This window comes from Corythoichthys intestinalis, chromosome 1 (assembly GCF_030265065.1).
Source record: "Corythoichthys intestinalis isolate RoL2023-P3 chromosome 1, ASM3026506v1, whole genome shotgun sequence".
Lineage (NCBI taxonomy): Eukaryota > Metazoa > Chordata > Actinopteri > Syngnathiformes > Syngnathidae > Corythoichthys > Corythoichthys intestinalis.
This window is the reverse complement of record NC_080395.1, coordinates 33,413,562-33,429,444: the sequence shown is the minus strand read 5'-3', so window position 1 is coordinate 33,429,444 and position 15,883 is coordinate 33,413,562. Positions and strand designations below refer to the sequence as shown.

The following is a 15,883-nucleotide window of genomic DNA, read 5'->3' as shown; positions in this document are numbered from 1 at the left end:
TCTAATGAGCTAATAGAAATCAAACTTCCTTGCAAATGTAATCCAGGTCTCCAGACTGCTCCTAAATGGGGGCATTTCACCTCTAAAATTTGACCCAACGCAAGTAAATTTTTCATCTACTCCACACTTAGGCCTAATTGTTGGCGGTAATGCGCAAATAGGTTGCTAAAGCACTGCATTTATCTTGCCTGGCACGGCCAGACTGTTCTCCCTGTATTTTTCAAACACTGAGAATAGTCTGGGACCCAGCCCATTAACGGCCTCTCAAGCAAGCACAAATCAACCGTCCAATCAGATTCGTTTATTTGGGTGACAAGTAACGTCACTCTTCTGTGTCGGAAGTCGTCTCCACAACAACACAAATGGCAAACAGGAGAGCCAAAAATATGTTCAGATCCACGGTAAAGTCAGTTTTAAATTACCAAAAACACATCGACAAAAGTCATTGACAATAGTCTGTCTCCCGCTAGCCATGTTGAATAAACTCCGCTCTCCTCGTACGTTTACTTCCGCGCGCAAGTCCCTCGTCGCTTTTCTAACGTCACGTCCGCCTGTCTCTTATTGGTCCACTCCGCTGTCTGTTTGCTGTGGCTTGCTCCGCCCTGGAAATTTTATTCGCTGAATGGTGGCCAGACTAACAGCGGTGAGTCTGGTGTACCAGGCTAGCATTTATCAGTAATATAGTAAAAATGAGTGGAAATGAAAATATTGACAGGGTTCCATCAGCTCTTGGAAAGTCAAATTCAAGACTTATTAATGTTGCTTGAGACCAACTTGACAACAAACCAAAATTGTGGGCGGGGGTGGGCACAACAGGACATCAAGTAGTGTGATCAAGTCGTTGCTAAAAGTCATACCCAATGAATTGTATGACATCCGACAAGTGGAGCCACATAAACAACATTACTTGATTTATCTGTTTTATTCTTACCACAAATTTCTTGCAAGAGACCTGCAAAGTCACGATTCTTTGATGAATTTCACCATTTTGACACCGCCATTGTTTAGCTATGCTTGCATGAAATTTTGCAAAAACTTACGAGATCGGTGCCATGCCATATCGCTCTCGCGTTATAAAGTATTCCTATGTAACATGAAAAACAGCAGGGCTTCAGACTGTGGCTAAAATTAGAGCCAGTACGAGTTTTTCATCTACTCGCACATGCACGACCAGTAACATTGCAGGTTTTTTTCATTTGTTGTTGCTGACAAACTCCTTTACAGTTAAATCCACTAGTTGGCGGTAATGTAACAAGCTGTTTTGCCAAGGGAAAAAAAACAACAGTAGAAATAAGAAGTGGAGTTGTTGGGCGATGTGTGAAGCGGGTCAGTGGTTCGACACGGGAGGCGATGAGCGATGGCGGAATGCGAAAGTCCATCGCCGTTGAGCTGAAAGCCAACACAAGGGGCGCGATGCGACTGCAGGACAAGCGACAGTGACACACACCGCCATCTGCCTGTGCGTCATTACTCGTCTCTAATTAGCTATGAATTTGGAGGGCATTTTAAAATTTCATGTCTTTTCTGAACGCCAATAACTTTCGATACTGCTGTTTTGTTTTTTTTTTTATGTCCCGAAAACATGCCGAGATGTTTCATAAAGTATGTGCTGGTCGTACACTGCTACAAATGATACACTCCTCCATGTTGACACAGTGTGGCGTACGGATGTCAATTTCCAGATTGGCCAGTGTCCTCGCAGGTTATTTGTCGATCAACAAATAAGTTGGCCGATTGGTTGTCGTGACAGCGACAGAAATATAACAAAATTCCCTTGTTAAACTAATTTCTAAGGTTGATGTCAAAACTGATTAAAAATGAAATGTAAATTTATAAGTTTGTAGTTTTATGCAGTTACTATGGAAGTATTAACGGTTAAACAGTGAAAATTACAGGAAAACTTTGCATGTCGATTTACAGTGTGCGCCCCTGAATCTTCTGCTTGCACCCCTAAAATTTTAAGATAGGGGACACTGTGCTCCTAGTAAAAAATGTTATTCTGGAGCCATGTCGAATACAGTGTAGTGTATCAGAGGCGTAGCAAGGGTCCCAGGGGGCCCTAGGCAAAAAGCAACATGGGGCCCTTTGAGCATGTCCAAGTAAGGGGGACAGTTGGACTTGGAGCAATAGCATATTTGATAAAAGTATAATAACGCCTCAGTCTCATAGAGTGCTTTTTAGGACACTCAGAGTGGCCGGCTTCTACTACATTAGGACATAAAACTACAGTAACATAGTACACTCACCGCTGTCTTGCTTCCTTTTCTCCTCTTCTTGTTTTTTTTTTCTTTTTTCATTTCCAGACGGATAACTTCTCTTTATTTTGCCAATTAAAATTAGGCCAGATCGCCACCCATTCTCGATCTGAGTCACGTGACACACATACATATTTGCGCAGTAAAATGAACACGGGGGGGGGGGGGTTCGAGTGCGCGCTGCGTGCGGTCATCTTGGCCATAAAAGTGGCAAAAACTAAGCACTTTACACTCATGGATGTACAACATCATTTTAAGATGCTAAACTAACACCTTCCCTCTTAAAGCAAATATGCAATGCGAATATAATGTAAAGAACGCTCTCCTCTACGCAGCGAGAACGAGTGGGATCAACCAGCCGACGTAACAGGAAAAACACGAAACGGTCGCGCTGATAACGGCTCTAACTTATCATAAGAACTTTATGGCATGAAGAGGAAATACTTACATTCGTTCATGGACGCACAGATTAATCCTCAGGTGGGGTGGCCGTCCTCTGCTCGAAATGCGCACCTTACGCTTACGCCTATTCTCGTTCTCAGAATATGCAGTGCTTGTGACGTAGGACAATAACAGGACTGGTTGCTATGGGAATGTACGCAGCGGCATACCGCATACCCAAGGAACCTTGCTAAAAGGAGTATTAAAACAGCTAATAAAATCGTTTAGGATTATTTTAGATGCATATATGTTATATTTTTCTTATAGAGTATTCAACGAGGATTACGATAGACCCATTAATAGACTTTCTTGGAAAAATCACCATTTTTTTAAGTAGTCACAAGAATAATGAGCTGGCCTGTGAAAACCTGCGTAAATAATACAGCATGGACTTTTTATAAAGTTCATGATGGATCACTTATGGCTCATACCTATAGGATAGCTTTGCATATGATGGAATAATTGTGCAAGGCCTTAATGATTGTGGGATTGATTCTCCACCCTGATGAACTCTCCTAAATATCTTTGAGCAAGGTACTTAACCCTGCCTTGCTCCTGGTGCTGTGTCACCAGTAGGCCCATGGCAATGTGGTCATAAAAGCGCTATATAACACCATTAATATTCATACTTTGTTAAAACTGATTGGACTTGCATATAAACATGTATGCTGATTGAGACTGATGACAGAATTGATAGATAATCTGCCAAATGCTTCTATGGTGTTGAATCACTCCCAATACTTGTAGCTGCGACAGAGCGGTGAAGCTGAGTGTGCTAAATCTTTGTGTGCCAAATCTGTTGGCCCTCTGGGGGCCCCTGCTGGCTGGGGGCCCTAGGCAATTGCCTGCGTATGCCTAATGGGACGCGACGCCTCTGAGTGTATGTACAGTAGAGTTAGCACATATGTATGAGTCAGTAAAAATGTTCAAAATTAAACTATTTGTGTAAAAAAAATAGTTCTATTGAAAATTGTTTAAAACGATTTACTGAAATACAATTAAATATTTTTTATGAACTACTATATCAATATCGTTCTGACAAAATAGCTATAAGATAGCGGAAGCAAAGTAATTTTTTTGGACTATTTTTCCCCTTCATCAATTCATATTCCATCTAGCATTTCAAGTGGAAGTTCACAATCTTTAACATGCAGTTAGTCAGTGCTTTAACATGGTACATACCGATAAAATATAGTTTCAAAAATTCTGAAAACTATAATGCCTATATATTTGACAATTTGAATATAAGTGAAAAGTCATTGGAAGTATGATGTTTTTCCCCATGACTTCAAAATGTAATTGAGCTGTTCCAATTCCATGTGCTAAAGCGTAAACCCCAAAACTTGTTTCCAGGAATGTGGATGTTGTGTCTCATGTGTTGTCTACTCCCTGTTGATGTATTCCCCACAAACTTCCAACCTACAGACATTGCCCCCTCCTCCCTTTTACCACCCAATTCATTAGCTCTGCTTGTCCATGAAAATGAGTTTAATATCCATCACAGGATTTGGCCTTATTCCCTTTTGCCATGTTTTTTTCTCATCCCCATCCTTCCATCTGTGATAAACCAAGCTAAATCCCTTTGCAGTTTTTACTTATACTCCTTCAAATCAATCTCCCATCCCCCTCAACTTAACCCACAACCCTTTCCTTGTGTCCCCGCCTTGCCTGCCCCCGCCTCCGGAGGCCTCCTCTGCAGGGCTCTGTCTGATATGTTTGATATATTAGGTTGTTATTCAGTCCCAACTATATATCAAACATATTCCTACAGTGTCCCGCTCTGTCTACAGACTTGTGGTGTGTGAATGCGCATATGTCTGTGTTAGAGAGAGGGAAAGACAGAGAAAAAGAGGGAGAGAGAGAGTATATAGGGTAACAGAGAAAAGTGTATTTCTTAAAAATATATATGGCGGAAAACACTCAGTTGACTTGAAGTTCCGCTCTGAGACCCCCAATATGGCCAAATTTTAAAATTGTCCGATATGCACGTGTGATACATCATTGGAAAGCTTGAAATCTTAATTTTCTGAGGGAAGAAACATTTTGAACAGAAGGGCATTTTTAGGAAAAAAAACAATTTAAACAGCAAAACCCTAACTGGAGGCGAGAGCACGCGAGAGCAGAATTAAAGACGCCATGATTTTAACGAGATATTATCACGTACATACCATGTTTTGATCCAAAAACTCCATGTAGCATGTATCACCGAGTGTCAAAACACAGCTGTGAATGGCCACAGCTGGATTTTTTATTGGATTTTATGGGTGAAACATGGTGATATAACAAGGGTCGCAATGCGGAAATCCCAGACAACAAGGAGTGGTTGAGATTTTCTTTTTCATATAGTTACCCTTTAAAATGTTATTTTTCAAATTTTTTTTTGTTTGGATCGATTATTTACCATCTATCATATCGGGGAAAATGCGACAGTAACAAAAAAAAATACAATTAAGTGATAGTTATGAGGTAGATAGCCGTGACTTTTTTACAGACGCCAAATTTTTCATTGTGACGTAATGTTTTTTAAAAGTTTAAAATATGCGAGTGAATAATTTTTTAAAGTCGTTTTTTTTTTAACTCCATATTAAACATCAATTAATGATTCTAAGCTAAAAATGACAGACATTTTGAATCATAAATATAATTACTTCTTTTTATGGCTAGGTTGAAACAAAAGCGGTTGCGCGACGTCTGTAAACGGGGGTTTTCAGGGTAAAACGGAAAAATTAAAAATAGTTCTGAGGCTTAGTGCGCAATGAATCTGCTGTGGTGGCATATAGACATATTGTTCTATCAAACACAACAGTTCTTTTGTCTTAAAATACAGCAGTTTATTTTAAAGTGGGGTGCAAGAGCAGAAACCTCTTTTTCAGTCTTGTCTGTGTTTTCCGCCATATATATCTAATAAAAACGTCTAAGTTACAGATAAAAACTAAGAATATGTGAATTATTCAAGTAAGGAAATTCATAAAAATGTTCACTCAGGTTGAAAACAATCGAATGAAAACAAAATTGTAAAATTAAGGAAAATTTTGATGCTGCTTGCTAAAACCACAAGTCCTGTAACTAAAATTTGGTTCCACCAAATTTTACACTTTGATAGATCCCTGCTTATTATGTATTTCTGAAAAGATTGCATAAAACAAGCAAAACAATCAGTCAAAACAACTTCTTCCTCGGCCTATGTACCCTCTCAACCTTTGATGGAAAACATTTTTGTGTAATTGTCCCAACGCATAATCAAATTGGTGATAATAATACTTGACAACAATTGGTGTGGTATGTACAGTATGGCTGGGTCGTATGGGCCTTTAAGGGTATGATGTAATCCTCAATGACATATGTACCTGACATCCCCACATGGGTATGTACAGTATGTGCGACTATACAGTAAGTGATAAAAATTTAATGGGAATATGTCTTGTTCTTTTCCTTCAGCTGGCAGATGAGACGTTGAACTTTGAAGAGCAAATCCTAGAGGCCGCTAAGTCCATTGCTGCTGCCACAAGCGCCCTGGTCAAATCAGCCTCGGCCGCTCAGAGAGAGTTGGTGGCCCAGGGCAAAGTGGGCTCCATCCCAGCCAACGCCATAGACGACGGCCAGTGGTCCCAAGGCCTTATCTCGGCTGTAAGCACATCCAATAATTGATTGTGTGACTCCAGATGATAAAATGGCTGACAAAGCGCACCTTCTTCTAGGCACGTATGGTGGCAGCGGCCACAAGCAACTTATGCGAGGCGGCTAACGCGTCCGTGCAAGGACACGCGAGCGAGGAGAAGCTAATTTCTTCGGCCAAACAGGTGGCAGCATCGACTGCACAGCTGCTGGTGGCCTGCAAGGTCAAGGCTGACCAAGACTCTGAGGCCATGAGGAGGCTGCAGGTACACTTTATAAACACTGCTAATCAGTACTTGTACTGTAGTTGTAAAAATGCTACTACAATACTCATACAATTAACTGCAGTTGCATTTAACTGTAAATAAACCCAAAACAAAAGAGAATTAAACAATGTATTTTCAAATACATAACGGTGATATAGCCTCTTGTTCAAAATGTTTGCTAGCTAAATGCTAACCCTTAATGTGGGACACAACAGCTCAGGAAGTAGCATTGATGTCGTGCTATAAAATCCTCAAATTATTCCACTGCAGATTAGTTATGCTATTTGCATTGGTGCAGTACACTGCCACCCTTGGAGCACTACACTGTATACTGTACATCAGTGGTCCTCAACCTTTTTTTCCCACAGACCGGCAATGTGTGGCAAAAAATTACAGTAAATATAAAATAACACGATGAGCTAAAAACAAACATTAAAGGGGAAGTTCATAATTTTTGACATCAGGCTCAATCTTCAAGTTAGGGTTTAATTGTCAGTGGAGTTGATTTCAACAAATTTCATGTAGTTAGTTAGTTATTTGTTAGTTTCAGTGCTCCAGAGTGTTGGGCTGACATAGCATGCCAATAAAAAACAACATATGCACGCACATGAAAATCATCGATGACCCATGCAATCAATAGTGTTGGTTATGTTTTCAGGATGAAGTTATTTAAACTTACCTTTGCATGTCATCAATTGCAGTATGAACAGCAACATTTGTAATCCAGCAGCTCTGCAGAGCAGAGCGGAGTGATATCACATTGGTTTTTTTTTTTTCATTGCTGATTTTTTTTATGTCGTAGCCTTCAACAAGTAACCAGTTTATATTGTTCCTTGTTCTTCATAGAAAATTTGTGAAAACTTTGCTTTGCCAATTTCCTCTGGCTGTTTCCACAGCCTCTAAATGCAGATTTCGCCATATTGCCGGCTGTCAGTTAACTTAGGTGACTGATGCTGCATTCGAGGAAGGTGGGAAGTCAAGAGTTTTCAACCTGCAATCTGGAAACATCATTGGAACACCTCCACTATTTGATTGCTTACGAGAAGGAAGTTTTGCTGTTGGTCAAAATAAAAAACAACTTTTCACGATCAGCCATCTTTGCTGTCTACTTTCGCTTGGAAGGCTTTGATGTTGCAACTGGTACCGTGCAAGTTGGACACGTCCGACTTCCAACCTTCCTAAAATACAGTGTGAGCACGAGTTGCCGAAGCACTCCTCTCTATTGTGGTCGTGTTACGTATTAAAAAAAAATAGTCCTGCAGAATGAAATTAATTACGGTGTTTTGGCATGACATTGTTTTGGCCACATGGGTGTTTTGGAACAACGATCTGCATTTTGAATTTCTTTGACTATGTTGGACCTGTTCGTAGATCTGTATCGTTTTATATTGGCATGCTAGGAAGGGACCATTTACTCACACTAGCTTAGCTACTCCGGAGCCCTGAAACTAACAAAAAATTTCCAAGCTGCACAGAATTTTTTAAAAATCAACTCCACCAACTAAATAAACCCAGCTAACTTGAAGATTGAGCCTAATTTAAAAAAATCTGAACTTCTGCTGTAAGTTCAGGGAAAATGTAACTCACCATATGCTGAATCAATCTTTTTTTAACAGCAGCCTCTCCTAAAACTTGACTGCATATATCCTTGGTCGCAAGCATAATGAGTTCTTCTCCAATCGTGAAAGATTTATTGTCTTTAGCAATACGGTTTGCCACGAGGTATGATGCTCTCAGTGCATTTGCTTTTGTTGCCTCGTTTGCTAGCTTTTAGCCACATATTATGCAGAATGAACTTAGTTGTAGGCTCCTCTTCTGGCTCAGCAGGTGGCCTTTTCCCGGTAAAAAAAAAACTGTCTGAAGACATCGCCGCCCGCAGCACACATCCAACAGCTAACGGTACTGTTTACATTGGCTGACGATGGGCTGCTCTAGGTGTGCAAACACCCCAGTAATGGCGACGTACACAAATCTCTACCCAGATTAGTCAATAGAGTAGACAGGCATATTGATGTGTCAATACTCAGAGGCACAGGCTAGATTGCGGTCATTCCCAAACGATTTATTATTTCTCTGTGGCCCGGTAGCAAATACACCACGGACTGGTACCGGTTTCCAGCCCGTGGTTGGGGATCACTGCCGTACGTGATATACATTTTAGACATGTGTTACATCTCATCAGTCTGTTCTTAAATTCTTAATATGCAGTTTGTGTACTACCTGGTAGTTTTTTTTTTTATGATGATCCCATTGGATGTTCATCCAGATTGCTGGCAATGCAGTAAAGAAGGCGTCCGACAACCTGGTGAGAGCGGCTCAGAAGGCAGCATTTGACAAAGCTGATGAAGACAACGTAGTGGTCAAGACCAAATTTGTAGGAGGGATTGCACAGGTAAAGAGCCACTTAATTTATGAAATAACTTTTTTCTTTAATCAGAAGTAAAATTACTGTATATTAGCCATTTATCGTCAAGAGATTTATTCTTGTACAAAATTACCTCTTTTTATTTACCCGTTCCGGGACAGCGGTCATTACAGTGGATAGCTATTTAAAAGTTGGCACTTAAGACCTTTAACCCTTTATCGAGAAATGGATTTTATTGTAATTTGAATAAATTAAATGTTAGCAATTATTCTAATAAATATTTTTTAAGACATCATCATTGTATTTTCACATATTTTAAAAATCATTTAAATACATATATGAATTAAGACAAAATCAATAAATACTACGGTAAGTTTTTTTTTTTTTTTTTTTTGGTCATAGCATTTAACTCATTGCATGCCATTGACAGATGTCCAATTCATTTAAACCAGGAAGACTGGCAGTGAATGCTTACGTTTCAATGCCATTGCCGGCACTAGACATCCAATCCATTTTGACTGTGAAGTGACTGAATATTCGTTCATTCGCCCCTACCAGTCAAAATGAATTGGACGTCCAGCACCATCAATGGCTGTCAATAATTTAAATGAGTCTCCTGTAAGGAGAGAAAAAAGAATTCATAATTTGTGCATGAAATGGTTAATTGAGACTTACACAACATTACTTACTGTAGGTTACATTTTGTTGTTATTTTGGTAAGTACCAGCAGTTGTTTTAGTTCAATAGTAGTGGTACTGTATATATCAAACCTTTGCAAACACTGATTTATAAAAAAATAAATAAATGAATAAAGAAAACATCCGGCACTTGATTTTAAAAAATAAATAAAGACATTTTTTAAACTGAAGAAAAAAGAATTACTGTAATTTTCGGACTATAAGTCACTACTTTTCCATTCAGTTTGAATCCTGCGGCTTATTTTTTTATTTATTTGGGTTAACCCTTGAGAGTCGAAGGACGTGCCGGCGCGTCCTCAGCGCACGTCGTCTTTGAAGCGCCCTCACGTTTTAATTACGTCACCCACATGCCGTTGGTTGGTCTCGTTTTAAAGTGCGGAAGTTGCGGTTTACTCTCGTTATTATTTGAAGTCAATCGACCAACTAAAACGTGAGATATTGTCATTTAAGTTTTATAGTTTTATTGTCCTCTCAAAAAAACATTAAAACGCTGCATGGATCATTTGTTTATGTCTATATTTCCATCATTTCTTGTCCTTTTTCAAAACGGAAGCTCCATGAAAAAAACACAAATCAAACGAACCCTTTCGAAGTCACAGTGGAAGCACAAAATGCGTTTTTTAAATAAATATAACTGCCGTGCGAGGTTCCACCGAACGAGAGGGAGGAGTGTTCTGAAGCAGCGAGGTGGCGAGCGACGGCCGTGTGGCTCGAGCAGCGACTTTGTGTGACTTTGAGAATGAACGGAAAACTAAATTTAGCGCAGGCAATTGTGCTTTTTGATCAACTTGAGGAAGAGGATGGTCCAAATTCGTCATCATCGTCTTCTTCGGAAGAGTCCTCGAGTGAAGATAGTGACGGATTTGAACACGTGGGTGACGCCATCGACGAGCAGAGGTAAGCAAACTGACTTTTTTTTTTTTTTTTGATGCTGAAAAAGTTTCTTTTGAAAGTTTCTTTTGATATTGCAAGACAAAGTTAATTTTGATGCAATATAAGTGTGTGTTTGTGTATATAATAATAAAATGTGCATATCAGATCAAAGTCGTACGTGCACTGTGTGTATCCAAGGCAGGAATTTATAATTGTGATGATCTTCTTTCTATATGAAGATTAGGGATGTAGCACATATTCAGCTATGGTATTCTTTCTATTGTCATACATATAGATTTCCATTATTATTTATTGCTGTATATATTTTTATTTTATACTTTATTATTTTCATAAATACTGACTTTTTTCATGTACATTTATAGTGACAATGAAAGTAAAGTGAAATGAAAATGGAAGGGTGGAAAGAGGACCGACACCCCATGGAAGTGTGGGCTGTGTGATGTCGCCCTGTGTCGAATTCCAGGACGAAACTGCTTTTCGGAGTGGCATGCCTGAGAAAAATTTAACTTGTTTATTGTAAATATTTTTGAAAATACTTTTTTTCCCAATGTTGTATATATATTTTTTTCCCCACAATCAGTCTTCTCAATTTGTCTATATAAATGTGTGTTCAAGAAGCTTGATTGTGTGTACATAGTTTTCATCAGGTGATGGGCCGCAATACCTAAACTCAAAGAGATGGCCTCTAAACACTTTTTGTGTTAGATGGTACAGTGGTACCTCTACATACGAATTTAATTCGTTCCAGGACCTTGTTTGTAAGTCGAAATGGTCGTATGTCGAGCAGGATTTTCCCATAGGAATACATTATAATTCCATTAATTCGTTCCAAAGCCTAAAAACATACACTAAATTCTTAATAAATACTGCTGGCACTGTTACAAATGGCAATTAAACATAGAAAAACAAATAAGTTATAAATAAATAATTCAGAATATAATAATAAGACGAATAATTAATAATTATTCCTGTAAATAATGTAACGAATCGGATTCTAATATGGCGGACACTTTTTACTGTCCCTGAACGCACCGCGAAGGTGACGTCTCAGTGAGATAGGTCGGTGCGGAAGAGATAATACTTTCGTTTTCTTGAGAGCGGTCAACTGCTTAAGACAATGGGCGTTTTGTGTTGGATAAGTTCTTAAATAAATGATAAAAACGTGACGAAGCTGGCGATTTCCTTGACAATGTTACCACAATAATAATTGTCACCTTAACTTATAAATAGTGGCGAACGGTGGTCGGAAGAGGACCATGGAGCTGTATTGTTGAGCCAGTTCAGGGAAGCGCACCCCAAGCTCATATTTTTCTATAACTTGCATCTTCATTTCAAAGGTAAGCATCACTTTTTTCCTTGTTTCTCCAACTGTATCAACTTTTTTTAAAAAAACTTTGTTGATTTCTCACACAAGAAAATCCACCGTGCGTTCGTTTGCAGTGCTGTCATGTCGTCGTATTTCGAGCAACTCGTCGGATGTAGAAACAAATGGCGGCTCAAATTTTACGTCGGATGTCGAAAAGATCGTGTGTCGAAGTGATCGTATGTAGAGGTACCACTGTATATATTTTTTCACTGTTCGGTCTGCTGTATATAACCTGTTTTGACTAGAGCATGTATAAAGGCAAAAAACGCCTATGGCTATACCTGTTGTTTATGTTGAATTGTCAAATATAAGACTATTTATTCTAAATTTTTTTGGTTGAATGTTCATCCTAACATGTTGAATAAATATTACAAAGTTTCAAAACGGTTCGTTACGCATGTTTGGTTGTCAATTGGACATCAATATTAAAAAATTTGACAAAACGATTTTGGAATTTTTGGTCTTTTTGGGCCCAAAATGATGATTTATAATTGGTCAGTGAATGAAACAACAGTTTGGACATGAAGTTCCAGGTGTCACAAAAAAAGGGACCAAACCAGGCCATCGTAAACAATTCTTTCTTTGAAATATAAAGGCAACTTCAAAGGCATGCAAAATCAGACAAAATAGGCCCAGACCTTAAAGGGTTAATAGGCAACACATGATTTGACAGCGGCATCATATAAGACCATCAAAATTATGACATGACACTATCATGGGCATTACTGAATGCTTATGACGGATGTCATTTAGTGTCATCCGGTTAATTATGTCACTAACTCCATTTATGTCCAGCTAGGATCTTTTACATCCATTCAAAAGTGAGCTAATTTGTCGGATAACATTAAATGACACCTGTTATAAGCATTCATTAATGCTCATGACAATGTCATGTCTTAATTATGATTGTCTAATGACAGTCTTATGGCACAACTGTCAGATAAAGTGTTACCAAATACCATAACTAGCAATTAATTAAACAACTGGAATAGTAACTGAAGAAATAATTAGTACAGAACATGAATTTTGATTGTTATTTACATCTGTAGCGCTGTAATGCATGCTAGGAGGCATTTTGGACAATAACAGTGTTGGCAGCTGGTGGCAGCAGAGTTTGACTGTCTCCCCCAAGTGAGCAGTCATGGCCAAATGAAGCTTCTTGAAGCAATGTGGTTCGTTTGGTCGTATGACAGTTGCATGATGACGCCGTCAAATTAATTGTTATCATTTAATATCTTTTGGTGTATATATACCATAATACAGTGAGGACACCTGCGACTTATCGATGAACAAATGTCGTTTTCGTGTCAAATTTAGTGGCTGACGTCTTATAGTCAGGTGTGCGAAAATTACAGTACTGTTCCATGCTGTCCTGTAGATGGCAGCAGGCTACATTCCAAAGCTGTTCACCACGTAATTTGCTGTATCTGGTCAGTAAGTTCTAGCACTGCAAGTTTATTTTTCTTTTATTTTACTGTAATTTCTGTACAAATACAGGATTTCTTTTTTAACGACCACTGCCCCTCCTTGCCCTCCTTTGCCCAACTCTATCAAAGAAAAGCTTAGAACAAATGACTTAAAACTTTTTGTTCCATGCAGATCATCGCGGCACAGGAAGAGATGCTGAGGAAGGAGCGGGAGCTGGAGGAAGCTCGCAAAAAGCTGGCTCAGATCCGACAGCAGCAGTACAAGTTCTTGCCGAGCGAACTGAGAGAGGACAACAACTAAAACAAACACACTTCTGACCTACTCTTGAAACATTTCCTCTGCTGTGAGACTCGATGAAAGCGAGCAGTCACATGGTCTTAAAAACGATTGCTGGAAAAAACATTACGATTGTGTCTCCACTACGACAACACAGCTACTTCGACTTATCTCAAACCGAATGTGACTCGCTTGGGAGTGACCGTGTGAAATGTTTCATTCATAAATGATTGTTTACCAGAATTGAAAAGCATCAATGTTGTGTGAATGTCTTTTTAATGCCCGTGAGAAGTCACGTGAGCGCATTGACGAAGGATGGTTTTACATATTTGTCGCTGTAAATTTGACTCATGGATATTTTTTTGTGCGTGCAGCCTCTCTCACTCGAAGTTGACTAACAGAGGCCAATAAAGGAATATTTATTTTTAATGTTTTAATCAGATGAAATTGTCACTCTTTGGGGAAATCTGATGCAATAACAAGAATGGTGCTGTAGAGGTCAGTGTCCTGTGCACATCGATGCAAAGTAATCTTAATACAGATGTTTTGCTTTGACCATCAAATAATTAGAATTTGTTAAATTGGCTGGCGATAAGAAGTACTTCAAAGTATAGATTATTTTCAAGGAGTGGTTTACTTAGTTTTCTCTACGGAATCATGCAATATCTCTTGAATACGGAAGGCATCATGAAAGTGATCAAGCACAGTTCTTTAGCATGAATTGAAATAACCGTCAACCTTTATTCTTTTTTTTTAGTGAAGGAATGTGGCTTTATACATACACTACCTGCAATAGATGAGCCCTTTGTTAACCAAAATGTGATTGTTATGACTTTCGGCCTTATGTTTCGCCTGTGTTACAAATTACAATGCAACAAACTGTTACATGTACAGGTATCGTGTAAGACCAGGTTAGTGCATGGCTTCAATTGCATTGTACCATAACAATTCAGACCTATGTGGATGCACAAATACTTCAACATAACTTAAAATGGACATTTTCGGGATGAATGAAGTTTTTTGTATTTTTGTGTATGTGACATCAAGTGTTTTGTGCGTGCGCTCATAGTATTATTATTATTAGTGCCTTAGTCCTTAGCCTATACAGTGTCTACGATGGTGTGTTTGACTGGAAGCACAAGCACGTCTGTAGGTAATGGCGGTTCTCATTTGTTGTTATCGTGGGCGTTAACATCATCCAAGTGTACAAATACCTGCAATTGCACAAGGTTTCATCATAGTAGTACATTTAACGATGTTTTCGGGGATTATAGCAGTGGGTCACTGCATATGTGTCACGTCTTTCATCATTATGACACATTTAAAGGTCTTTTGGGCCTTGAGGGATCTCCACTGTATTTTTGTGAAGTTTCCAATCAATATGATAAATATATATATATACATTATTTCATAGGTGTGGTGGAACTGGGTCACTGCAATTTAGTCGTCTCTTACCTGACACATTTCAGAAAGGTGATACTTTTTTTTTTTTTTTTTTAATTATTATTATTATACAGTGGTTGTCATCAATTTTTGAATGGGAAAAGGCATTCATTTTGAAGGATAATGAAACTTGTTGACTGAATTTATCACGCTGATTCATGTACGGCATTTTGGGAGATGATGAATGGTTAACTGCATTTTTTTAATGTCTGACTTTCTTTAAGGCTTTTTCATCTCTCTTCATTTACAGGGCTATTGTAGTACTGGTTCACTGGATTTTCATCATGTTTATCAACAATGATTCATGTAAGGACATTTTAGAGGACAATAGAGGTGGTCCACTGCGATTTTATAAGGTATACTATCATTCGAATACATGTAAGGCCTTACTGATGGTGATTGGACACTACTGCATTTTTACCGTGTTTATCATTCTTGTAGATGTAAGGCCGCTTGGAGAATGATAAAACTGGTCAACTGCATTTTAAGTTTCTCGATATTCTGACAAATTTATAGGCCTTTTTGAAGAATGCTAGTACGCATGCACTGTAGGGCTGTAAAACACAACAAACTGGATTTGCTTTTCAATCAACTGCCTTTTTTTTAAGTGATGACTGCATACGCATTTTTTTGACTCATAAGTTTCCTCCCATCTGCCCCTATAGGAGTATAGAAAAGGCTATTTGACGTGAACATTTGTGTCAACATTGTAATGTGTGAACTTCTACAGATGTTGTACGTTTTCCCCTTAAGATAGATGATAAAGATGACATATATAAGATATTTATCCGGCCATGATAAAACTATTTTTTTGTATTTACTGGAAATAAAGTGTT

At 38.6% G+C, this 15,883-nt stretch overlaps 1 protein-coding gene across 1 annotated transcript in view; it reads left to right on the top strand.

Moving 5' to 3' along the window:
* The window catches only part of tln2a (talin 2a), a 195,098-nt gene extending 179,215 nt beyond the window's left edge, over positions 1-15,883 (top strand). The window contains exons 55-58 of the mRNA XM_057832454.1: positions 6,135-6,323; positions 6,395-6,577; positions 8,844-8,969; positions 13,500-15,883. Coding sequence (XP_057688437.1) covers positions 6,135-6,323; positions 6,395-6,577; positions 8,844-8,969; positions 13,500-13,628 — 627 coding nt within the window. The 3' untranslated portion in view covers positions 13,629-15,883. The remainder of the gene's footprint in view (positions 1-6,134; positions 6,324-6,394; positions 6,578-8,843; positions 8,970-13,499) is intronic.